Source organism: Oncorhynchus mykiss, unplaced genomic scaffold (genome assembly GCF_013265735.2).
Source record: "Oncorhynchus mykiss isolate Arlee unplaced genomic scaffold, USDA_OmykA_1.1 un_scaffold_87, whole genome shotgun sequence".
Taxonomy (NCBI): domain Eukaryota; kingdom Metazoa; phylum Chordata; class Actinopteri; order Salmoniformes; family Salmonidae; genus Oncorhynchus; species Oncorhynchus mykiss.
This window is the reverse complement of record NW_023493659.1, coordinates 1954333-1966832: the sequence shown is the minus strand read 5'-3', so window position 1 is coordinate 1966832 and position 12500 is coordinate 1954333. Positions and strand designations below refer to the sequence as shown.

Here is a 12500-nt window from a genome sequence, read left to right as displayed (position 1 = left end):
CACACACAGGTGAACCATGGTACACACACACACACACACAGACACAGCTGAACCACGGTACACACACACAGGTAAATCACGGTATAGACAGGTGATCTACGGTATAGACAGGTGAACCACGGTATAGACAGGTGATCTACGGTATAGACAGGGGATCTATGGTATAGACAGTTGATCCACGGTATAGACAGGTGATCTACGGTATAGACAGGTGATCCACGGTATAGACAGGTGATCTACGGTATAGACAGGTGAACCACGGTATAGACAGGTGAACCACGGTATAGACAGGTAAACCACGGTATAGATAGGTGAACCACGGTATGGACAGGTGATCTACGGTATAGACAGGTGAAACACGGTATAGACAGGTAATCTACGGTATAGACAGGTGAACCACGGTATAGACAGGTGATCTACAGTATAGACAGGTGAACCACCGTACAGACAGGTGAACCACGGTACAGACAGGTGAACCACGGTACAGACAGGTGAACCACGGTATAGACAGGTGATCTACGGTATAGACAGGTGATCTACGGTATAGACAGGTGAACCACGGTATAGACAGGTGAACCACGGTATAGACAGGTGATCTACGGTATAGACAGGTGATCTACAGTATAGACAGGTGAACCACCGTACAGACAGGTGAACCACGGTACAGACAGGTGAACCACGGTACAGACAGGTGAACCACGGTATAGACAGGTGATCTAATCAAATCAAATCAAATCAAATCAAATCAAATTTTATTTGTCACATACACATGGTTAGCAGATGTTAATGCGAGTGTAGCGAAATGCTTGTGCTTCTAGTTCCGACAATGCAGTAATAACAAGTAATCTAACTAACAATTCCAAAACTACTGTCTTGTACACAGTGTAAGGGGATAAAGAATATGTACATAAGGATATATGAATGAGTGATGGTACAGAGCAGCATAGGCAAGATACAGTAGATGGTATCGGGTACAGTATGTACAAATGAGATGAGTATGTAAACAAAGTGGCATAGTATAGTATAAAGTGGCTAGTGATACATGTATTACATAAGGATACCGTCGATGATATAGAGTACAGTATATACGTATGCATATGAGATGAATAATGTAGGGTAAGTAACATTTATTTAAGGTAGCATTGTTTAAAGTGGCTAGTGATATATTTACATCATTTCCCATCAATTCCCATTATTAAAGTGGCTGGAGTTGAGTCAGTGTCAGTGTGTTGGCAGCAGCCACTCAGTGTTAGTGGTGGCTGTTTAACAGTCTGATGGCCTTGAGATAGAAGCTGTTTTTCAGTCTCTCGGTCCCAGCTTTGATGCACCTGTACTGACCTCGCCTTCTGGATGATAGCGGGGTGAACAGGCAGTGGCTCGGGTGGTTGATGTCCTTGATGATCTTTATGGCCTTCCTGTGACATCGGGTGGTGTAGGTGTCCTGGAGGGCAGGTAGTTTGCCCCCGGTGATGCGTTGTGCAGACCTCACTACCCTCTGGAGAGCCTTACGGTTGAGGGCGGTGCAGTTGCCATACCAGGCGGATCTACGGTATAGACAGGTGATCTACGGTATAGACAGGTGATCTACGGTATAGACAGGTAAACCACGGTATAGACAGGTGATCTACGGTATAGACAGGTGATCTACGGTATAGACAGGTGATCTACGGTATAGACAGGTGATCTACGGTATAGACAGGTGAAACACAGTATAGACAGGTGAACCACGGTATAGACAGGTGAACCACGGTATAGACAGGTGATCTACGGCATAGACAGGTAAACCACGGTATAGACAGGTGATCTACGGTATAGACAGGTAAACCACGGTATAGACAGGTGATCTACGGTATAGGCATGTTCACCACGGTATAGACAGGTGAACCACGGTATAGACAGGTGATCTACGGTATAGACAGGTGAACCACGGTATAGACAGGTGATCTACGGTATAGACAGGTGATCTACGGTATAGACAGGTGATCTACGGTATAGACAGGTAAACCACGGTATAGACAGGTGATCTACGGTATAGACAGGTGATCTACGGTATAGACAGGTGATGTACGGTATAGACAGGTGATCCACGGTATAGACAGGTGATCTACGGTATAGACAGGTGAACCACGGTATAGACAGGTGAACCACAGTATAGACAGGTGATCTAAGGTATAGATAGGTGAACCACGGTATAGACAGGTGAACCACGGTATAGACAGGTGAACCACGGTATAGACAGGTGAACCACGATATAGACAGGTGATCTACGGTATAGACAGGTGAACAACCGTATAGACAGGTGATCTACGGTATAGACAGGTGAACCACGGTATAAACAGGTGATCTACGGTATAGACAGTTGATCTACGGTATAGACAGGTGATCTACGGTATAGACAGGTGATCTACGGTATAGACAGGTAAACAACGGTATAGACAGGTGAACCACGGTATAGACAGGTGATCCACGGTATAGACAGGTGATCTACGGTATAGACAGGTGATCTACGGTATAGACAAGTGAACCACGGTATAGACAGGTGAACCACAGTATAGACAGGTGATCTACGGTATAGATAGGTGAACCACGGTATAGACAGGTGAACCACGGTATAGACAGGTGAACCACGGTATAGACAGGTGAACCACGGTATAGACAGGTGAACCACGGTATAGACAGGTGATCTACAGTATAGACAGTTGATCTACGGTATAGACAGGTGATCTACGGTATAGAAAGGTGATCTACGGTATAGACAGGTGAACCACGGTATAGACAGGTGATCTACGGTATAGACAGGTGATCCACGGTATAGACAGGTGATCTACGGTATAGACAGGTGAACGAACCATGGTATAGACAGGTGAACCACGGTATAGACAGGTGATCTACGGTATAGACATGTGATCTATGGTATAGACAGGTGAACAACGGTATAGACAGGTGATCTACGGTATTGACAGGTGATCTACGGTATAGACAGGTGATCTACGGTATAGACAGGTGATTCACGGTATAGACAGGTGATCTACGGTATAGACAGGTGATCCACGGTATAGACAGGTGATCTACGGTATAGACAGGTGATCTACGGTATAGACAGGTGAACCACAGTATAGACAGGTGATCTACGTTATAGACAGGTGATCTACGGTATAGACAGGTGATCTACGGTATAGACAGGTGATCTATGGTATAGACAGGTAATCTACGGTATAGACAGGTGATCTACGGAATAGACAGGTGATCCACGGTATAGACAGGTGATCTACGGTATAGACAGGTGATCTACGGAATAGACAGGTGATCCACGGTATAGACAGTTGATCTACAGTATAGACAGGTGATCTACGGTATAGACAGGTGATCTACGGTATAGACAGGTAAACAACGGTATAGACAGGTGAACCACGGTATAGACAGGTGATCCACGGTATAGACAGGTGATCTACGGTATAGACAGGTGATCTACGGTATAGACAAGTGAACCACGGTATAGACAGGTGAACCACAGTATAGACAGGTGATCTACGGTATAGATAGGTGAACCACGGTATAGACAGGTGAACCACGGTATAGACAGGTGAACCACGGTATAGACAGGTGAACCACGGTATAGACAGGTGAACCACGGTATAGACAGGTGATCTACAGTATAGACAGTTGATCTACGGTATAGACAGGTGATCTACGGTATAGACAGGTGATCTACGGTATAGACAGGTGAACCACGGTATAGACAGGTGATCTACGGTATAGACAGGTGATCCACGGTATAGACAGGTGATCTACGGTATAGACAGGTGAACGAACCATGGTATAGACAGGTGAACCACGGTATAGACAGGTGATCTACAGTATAGACATGTGATCTATGGTATAGACAGGTGAACAACGGTATAGACAGGTGATCTACGGTATTGACAGGTGATCTACGGTATAGACAGGTGATTCACGGTATAGGCAGGTGATCTACGGTATAGACAGGTGATCCACGGTATAGACAGGTGATCTACGGTATAGACAGGTGATCTACGGTATAGACAGGTGAACCACAGTATAGACAGGTGATCTACGTTATAGACAGGTGATCTACGGTATAGACAGGTGATCTACGGTATAGACAGGTGATCTACGGTATAGACAGGTTATCTACGGTATAGACAGGTGATCTACGGAATAGACAGGTGATCCACGGTATAGACAGGTGATCTACGGTATAGACAGGTGATCTACGGTATAGACAGGTGAACCACGGTATAGACAGGTGAACCACAGTATAGACAGGTGATCTAAGGTATAGACAGGTGATCTACGGTATAGACAGGTGATCTACGGTATAGACAGGTGATCTACGGTATAGATAGGTGAACCACGGTATAGACAGGTGAACCACGGTATAGACAGGTGAACCACGGTATAGACAGGTGAACCACGGTATAGACAGGTGAACCACGGTATAGACAGGTGATCTACAGTATAGACAGTTGATCTACGGTATAGACAGGTGATCTACGGTATAGACAGGTGATCTACGGTATAGACAGGTGAACCACGGTATAGACAGGTGATCTACGGTATAGACAGGTGATCCACGGTATAGACAGGTGATCTACGGTATAGACAGGTGAACGAACCATGGTATAGACAGGTGAACCACGGTATAGACAGGTGATCTACGGTATAGACATGTGATCTATGGTATAGACAGGTGAACAACGGTATAGACAGGTGATCTACGGTATTGACAGGTGATCTACGGTATAGACAGGTGATTCACGGTATAGACAGGTGATCTACGGTATAGACAGGTGATCCACGGTATAGACAGGTGATCTACGGTATAGACAGGTGATCTACGGTATAGACAGGTGAACCACAGTATAGACAGGTGATCTACGTTATAGACAGGTGATCTACGGTATAGACAGGTGATCTACGGTATAGACAGGTGATCTATGGTATAGACAGGTAATCTACGGTATAGACAGGTGATCTACGGAATAGACAGGTGATCCACGGTATAGACAGGTGATCTACGGTATAGACAGGTGATCTACGGTATAGACAGGTGAACAACGGTATAGACAGGTGATCTACGGTATAGACAGGTGAACCACGGTATAAACAGGTGATCTACGGTATAGACAGTTGATCTACGGTATAGACAGGTGATCTACGGTATAGACAGGTGATCTACGGTATAGACAGGTAAACAACGGTATAGACAGGTGAACCACGGTATAGACAGGTGATCCACGGTATAGACAGGTGATCTACGGTATAGACAGGTGATCTACGGTATAGACAAGTGAACCACGGTATAGACAGGTGAACCACAGTATAGACAGGTGATCTACGGTATAGATAGGTGAACCACGGTATAGACAGGTGAACCACGGTATAGACAGGTGAACCACGGTATAGACAGGTGAACCACGGTATAGACAGGTGATCTACAGTATAGACAGTTGATCTACGGTATAGACAGGTGATCTACGGTATAGACAGGTGATCTACGGTATAGACAGGTGAACCACGGTATAGACAGGTGATCTACGGTATAGACAGGTGATCCACGGTATAGACAGGTGATCTACGGTATAGACAGGTGAACGAACCATGGTATAGACAGGTGAACCACGGTATAGACAGGTGATCTACGGTATAGACATGTGATCTATGGTATAGACAGGTGAACAACGGTATAGACAGGTGATCTACGGTATTGACAGGTGATCTACGGTATAGACAGGTGATTCACGGTATAGACAGGTGATCTACGGTATAGACAGGTGATCCACGGTATAGACAGGTGATCTACGGTATAGACAGGTGATCTACGGTATAGACAGGTGAACCACAGTATAGACAGTTGATCTACGTTATAGACAGGTGATCTACGGTATAGACAGGTGATCTACGGTATAGACAGGTGGTCTACGGTATAGACAGGTAATCTACGGTATAGACAGGTGATCTACGGAATAGACAGGTGATCCACGGTATAGACAGGTGATCTACGGTATAGACAGGTGATCTACGGTATAGACAGGCAATCTATGGTATAGATAGGTGAACCACGGTATAGACAGGTGATCCACGGTATAGACAGGTGATCTACGGTATAGACAGGTGAACGAACCATGGTATAGACAGGTGAACCACGGTATAGACAGGTGATCTACGGTATAGACAGGTGATCTACGGTATAGACAGGTGATCTACGGTATAGACAGGTGAACCACGGTATAGACAGGTGATCTACGGTATAGACAGGTGATCTACGGTATAGACAGGTGATCTACGGTATAGACAGGTGATCGATGGTATAGACAGGTGATCTACGGTATAGACAGGTGATCCACGGTATAGACAGGTGATCTACGGTATAGACAGGTGATCTACGGTATAGACAGGTGAACCACGGTATAGACAGGTGATCTACGGTATAGACAGGTGATCTACGGTATAGACAGGTGAACCACGGTATAGACAGGTGAACCACGGTATAGACAGGTGATCTACGGTATAGACAGGTGATCTACGGTATAGACAGGTGATCTACGGTATAGACAGGTGATCCACGGTATAGACAGGTGATCTACGGTATAGACAAGTGATCCACGGTATAGACAGGTGATCTACGGTATAGACAGGAGAACCACGGTATAGACAGTTGATCTACGGTATAGACAGGTGATCTACGGTATAGACAAGTGATCTACAATATAGACAGGTGATCTACGGTATAGACAGGTGATCTACGGTATAGACAGGTGATCTACGGTATAAACAGGTGATCTACGGTATAGACACCATGTATTTCTACCTGGAGGCCTATCCCAGTACATCCTGTTCAGGTGTGTCAGGTCTCGTTAGAGCTGATTGCTGCAGCTGGAATGACTGGCTGGCAGGGGTTGTAGTGTTTCAGTGTCCTGGCTTGGTTGTAGTCTTTCAGTGTGCTTGCTGTCAGGGATTGTAGTCTTTCAGTGTGCTGGCTGGGTGTTGTAGTCTTTCAGTGTGCTGGCTGACCAGTGTTGTAGTCTTTCAGTGTGATGGCTGGGTGTTGTAGTCGTTCAGTGTGCTGGCAGGGGTTGTAGTCTTTCAGTGTGCTGGCTGGGGTTGTAGTGTTTCAGTGTACTGGCTGGGTGTTGTAGTGTTTCAGTGTGCTGGCTGGGTGTTGTAGTGTTTCAGTGTGCTGGCTGGGGTTGCAGTGTTTCAGTGTGCTGGCTGGGGTTGTAGTGTTTCAGTGTGCTGGCTGGGGTTGTAGTGTTTCAGTGTGCTGGCTGGGGTTGTAGTGTTTCAGTGTTCTGGCTGGCTGGGGTTATAGTGTTTCAATGTGCTGGCTGGGGTTGTAGTGTTTCAGTGTGCTGGCTGGGGTTGTAGTGTTTCAGTGTGCTGGCTGGGTGTTGTAGTGTTTCAGTGTGCTGGCTGGGATTGTAGTCTTTCAGTGTGCTGGCTGGGGTTGTATTGTTTCAGTGTGCTGGCTGGGGTTGTAATGTTTCAGTGTGCTGGCTGGGGTTGTAGTGTTTCAGTGTGCTGGCTGGGTGTTGTAGTCTTTCAGTGTGCTGGCTGGGGTTGTAGTCCATCAGTGTGCTGGCTGGCTGGGTGTTGTAGTCTTTCAGTGTGCTGGCTGGCTGGGGTTGTAGTGTTTCAGTGTGCTGGCTGGGGTTGTAGTGTTTCAGTGTGCTGGCTGGGTGTTGTAGTGTTTCAGTGTGCTGGCTGGGGTTGCAGTGTTTCAGTGTGCTGGCTGGGGTTGTAGTGTTTCAGTGTGCTGGCTGGGGTTGTAGTGTTTCAGTGTGCTGGCTGGGGTTGTAGTGTTTCAGTGTTCTGGCTGGCTGGGGTTATAGTGTTTCAATGTGCTGGCTGGGGTTGTAGTGTTTCAGTGTGCTGGCTGGGGTTGTAGTGTTTCAGTGTGCTGGCTGGGTGTTGTAGTGTTTCAGTGTGCTGGCTGGGATTGTAGTCTTTCAGTGTGCTGGCTGGGGTTGTATTGTTTCAGTGTGCTGGCTGGGGTTGTAATGTTTCAGTGTGCTGGCTGGGGTTGTAGTGTTTCAGTGTGCTGGCTGGGTGTTGTAGTCTTTCAGTGTGCTGGCTGGGGTTGTAGTCCATCAGTGTGCTGGCTGGCTGGGTGTTGTAGTCTTTCAGTGTGCTGGCTGGCTGGGGTTGTAGTGTTTCAGTGTGCTGGCTGGGGTTGTAGTGTTTCAGTGTGCCTGCTGGGGTTGTAGTGTTTCAGTGTGCTGGCTGCTGTTGTAGTGTTTAAGTGTGCTGGCTGGGGCTGTAGTGTTTCAGTGTGCTGGCTGGCTGGGGTTGTAGTGTTTCAGTGTGCTGGCTGGCAGGGGTTATATTGTTTCAGTGTGCTGGCTGGGGTTGTAGTGTTTCAGTGTGCTGGCTGGGGTTGTAGTGTTTCAGTGTGCTGGCTAGGGTTGTAGTGTTTCAGTGTGCTGGCTGCGGTTGTAGTGTTTAAGTGTGCTGGCTGGCAGGTTGTAGTGTTTCAGTGTGCTGGCTGGGGTTGTAGTGTTTCAGTGTGCTGGCTGACTGGTGTTGTAGTGTTTCAGTGTGCTGGCTGGCTGGGGTTGTAGTGTTGCAGTGTGCTGGCTGGGGTTGTAGTCTTTCAGTGTGCTGGCTGGGGTTGTAGTGTTTCAGTGTGCTGGCTGGCTGGGGTTGTAGTGTTTCAGTGTGCTGGCTGGCTGGGGTTGTAGTGTTTCAGTGTGCTGGCTGGGGTTGTAGTTTTTCAGTGTGCTGGCTGGCTGGGGTTGTAGTGTTTCAGTGTGCTGGCTGGGGTTGTAGTGTTTCAGTGTGCTGGCTGGGGTTGTAGTGTTTCAGTGTGCTGGCTGGGGTTGTAGTGTTTCAGTGTGCTGGCTGGGGTTGTAGTGTTTCAGTGTGCTGGCTGGCTGGGGTTGTAGTGTTTCAGTGTGCTGACTGGCTGGGCTTGTAGTGTTTCAGTGTGCTGGCTGGCTGGGGTTGTAGTCTTTCAGTGTGCTGGCTGGCTGAGGTTGTTGTGTTTCAGTGTGCTGGCTGGCTGGGGTTGTAGTCTTTCAGTGTGCTGGCTGGCTGGGGTTGTAGTCTTTCAGTGTGCTGGCTGGGGTTGTAGTCTTTCAGTGTGCTGGCTGGGGTTGTAGTCTTTCAGTGTGCTGGCTGGGTGTTGTAGTCTTTCAGTGTGCTGGCTGGGTGTTGTAGTCTTTCAGTGTGCTGGCTGGCAGGGGTTGTAATGTTTCAGTGTGCTGGCAGGCTGTGGTGTTTCAGTGTGCTGGCTGGGTGTTGTAGTCTTTCAGTGTGCTGGCTGGGTGTTGTAGTATTTCAGTGTGCTGGCTGGCAGGGGTTGTAGTCTTTCAGTGTGCTGGCTGGCTGTACTAAAGTCCCACTAAATCCACTAGCCTGAAATGCAGAACCTGTTTCATGCTAACCTTCCACTGCTTGTACCCTGTGTCATTACCAAACATGACAGACTGGATTTCTCCAGGCTACAAATCCACAGCAACAATGGCATTTATAAATCTTCAACTAGACAGTAAACTATCAACTTTACATGATTTATAAATGAAACATGCTTATTTCTGACCAACACAACTTTATTCATGGGAGCGTACAGACATTTTATAAACTTGACTCGTAATGAAAGAAATGATCGTACGCAGAAATGTAACAAGTTATAAAAACATAAGCACATTTAATAAACTGTGTTTCTGGTTATTCATTATTTGTGTGATCATAGTCCAGGGATTTATTCACTAGGAACCAAACAGACCCAAGATGGGTTGAAACAGGGAGGGACTTAGCTGATCTTGTCCAATAAGAAACACTTGTTTTTGTTTTCTGCTGCAAAACCGTTGTGCTACGATGTACACGAATGAATACACCCCTGATGTGTTCCGTCTCTCCTCTCCAGACTCCCCCTGTTGGTCTGAACTGACCAGTATTAACAAGAAACAGGCTACGGAGAAGCTACCGGGTGAGTCTCCAACGTACACACTAACCTCTCTCTCTCTATGACCCCTGACCTCTACGACCCCTGACCTCTATAACCTTTGACCTCTAAACCCCTGACCTCTAGGTCAGTACCTGCCAGTGTGTGACGCAGAGGGCTACTACCGGTCCCACCAGTGCCACGGCAGCAGCGGACAGTGCTGGTGTGTCGATCGCTATGGCAACGAGGTCGCAGGGTCACGGACCCACGGAGCAGCAGACTGTGGTAGGTCCGCACTAAGCATTCTGGGGGGAAATCATTTCCAACTAACTAATTGGTTTGATGCCGATAAAAAGTTGATCGTAACATGATTGATTGATTGACTGACTGACTGACTGACTGGCTTAGCGGTTGGCTGACCGACTGACTGACTGACTGACTTAGTGGTTGGCTGACCGACTGACTGACTGACTGACTTAGTGGTTGGCTGACCGACTGACTGACTGACTGACTGACTTAGTGGTTGGCTGACCGACTGACTGACTGACTGACTGACTGACTGACTTAGTGGTTGGCTGACCGACTGACCACCTGATTTAGGTTATTTTGGTAATTGATCAGGAAAACATGAAACATAAAACAGAACATTAAAAAACAAGAACAGCTCAAGGACAGAACTGGTTCCTGTGTTCTGTAGGGTAGTGTTTAACAGTAGTTCCTTCCTGGTTCCTGTGTTCTGTAGGGTGGTGTTTAACAGTAGTTCCTTCCTGGTTCCTGTGTTCTGTAGGGTGGTGTTTAACAGTAGTTCCTTCCTGGTTCCTGTGTTCTGTAGGGGTGGTGTTTAACAGTAGTTCCTTCCTGGTTCCTGTGTTCTGTAGGGTAGTGTTTAACAGTAGTTCCTTCCTGGTTCCTGTGTTCTGTAGGGTGGTGTTTAACAGTAGTTCCTTCCTGGTTCCTGTGTTCTGTAGGGTGGTGTTTAACAGTAGTTCCTTCCTGGTTCCTGTGTTCTGTAGGGTGGTGTTTAACAGTAGTTCCTTCCTGGTTCCTGTGTTCTGTAGGGTGGTGTTTAACAGTAGTTCCTTCCTGGTTCCTGTGTTCTGTAGGGTGGTGTTTAACCTGAGTTCCTTCCTGGTTCCTGTGTTCTGTAGGGGGGGTGTTTAACAGTAGTTCCTTCCTGGTTCCTGTGTTCTGTAGGGGTGGTGTTTAACCTGAGTTCCTTCCTGGTTCCTGTGTTCTGTAGGGGGGGTGTTTAACAGTAGTTCCTTCCTGGTTCCTGTGTTCTGTAGGGGGGGGGTTAACAGTAGTTCCTTCCTGGTTCCTGTGTTCTGTAGGGTGGTGTTTAACCTGAGTTCCTTCCTGGTTCCTGTGTTCTGTAGGGGGGGTGTTTAACAGTAGTTCCTTCCTGGTTCCTGTGTTCTGTAGGGGGGTGTTTAACAGTAGTTCCTTGCTGCTTCCTGTGTTCTGTAGGGGGGTGTTTAACAGTAGTTCCTTCCTGGTTCCTGTGTTCTGTAGGGGGGTGTTTAACAGTAGTTCTTTCCTGGTTCCTGTGTTCTGTAGGGGTGGTGTTTAACCTGAGTTCCTTCCTGGTTCCTGTGTTCTGTAGGGTGGTGTTTAACAGTAGTTCCTTCCTGGTTCCTGTGTTCTGTAGGGTGGTGTTTAACAGTAGTTCCTTCCTGGTTCCTGTGTTCTGTAGGGTGGTGTTTAACAGTAGTTCCTTCCTGGTTCCTGTGTTCTGTAGGGTGGTGTTTAACAGTAGTTCCTTCCTGGTTCCTGTGTTCTGCAGGGTGATGTTTAACCTGAGTTCCTTCCTGGTTCCTGTGTTCTGTAGGGGGGGTGTTTAACAGTAGTTCCTTCCTGGTTCCTGTGTTCTGTAGGGGTGGTGTTTAACCTGAGTTCCTTCCTGGTTCCTGTGTTCTGTAGGGGGGGTGTTTAACAGTAGTTCCTTCCTGGTTCCTGTGTTCTGTAGGGGGGGGGGGGGGGGGGGGGGGGGGTGTTTAACCTGAGTTCCTTCCTGGTTCCTGTGTTCTGTAGGGGTGGTGTTTAACAGTAGTTCCTTCCTGGTTCCTGTGTTCTGTAGGGTGGTGTTTAACAGTAGTTCCTTCCTGGTTCCTGTGTTCTGTAGGGGTGGTGTTGGAATCATCTGGAGACCAGGGCAGCGGAGACTCTCTCTTCTCCGACGACGACTATGACGATGATGAAGATGATGCCTTCGTCCTGAGCGACCAGATCGATGACGAAGATGACGAAGACGAGGACGATTATGACGGAGAGGAAAGATATCTGTCGTAACTCCGTCACTCTGCACTTTGCCAGGGGACTTCAGCAGCAAGAATAGTTGCTAGGCGACCTCGTCACCGCTAACAGACTAAAGACATTTCTCTCTCTCTCTTCTGTGTCTCAAATGTCCCCCTATACCCTAGTCAGTTCCCCAGGGCCCATTGGGTGCTGGGGGAAGGCAGTTCACTACATAGTGTACAGGGCACCATTTGGGATGGCCCACTCTGTGTTTGTTGTCTGTTCCTAACTTAAGGTGGACTCTGCAATTTGACACCATTGTACAAATTGGGGGGGGGGGGGGGACGACTTCCTGTAA

At 47.5% G+C, this 12500-nt stretch overlaps 1 protein-coding gene across 3 annotated transcripts in view; it reads left to right on the top strand.

Moving 5' to 3' along the window:
- The window catches only part of spock3 (SPARC (osteonectin), cwcv and kazal like domains proteoglycan 3), a 36192-nt gene extending 23696 nt beyond the window's left edge, over positions 1–12496 (top strand). For all 3 annotated transcript variants that reach the window (XM_036972015.1, XM_036972016.1, XM_036972014.1), the window contains 3 exons: positions 9890–9952; positions 10055–10192; positions 12030–12496. In XM_036972015.1, the coding sequence (XP_036827910.1) occupies positions 9890–9952; positions 10055–10192; positions 12030–12196 (368 nt within the window). In that variant the 3' untranslated portion in view covers positions 12197–12496. The remainder of the gene's footprint in view (positions 1–9889; positions 9953–10054; positions 10193–12029) is intronic.
- Positions 12497–12500: the final 4 nt, after the last annotated feature.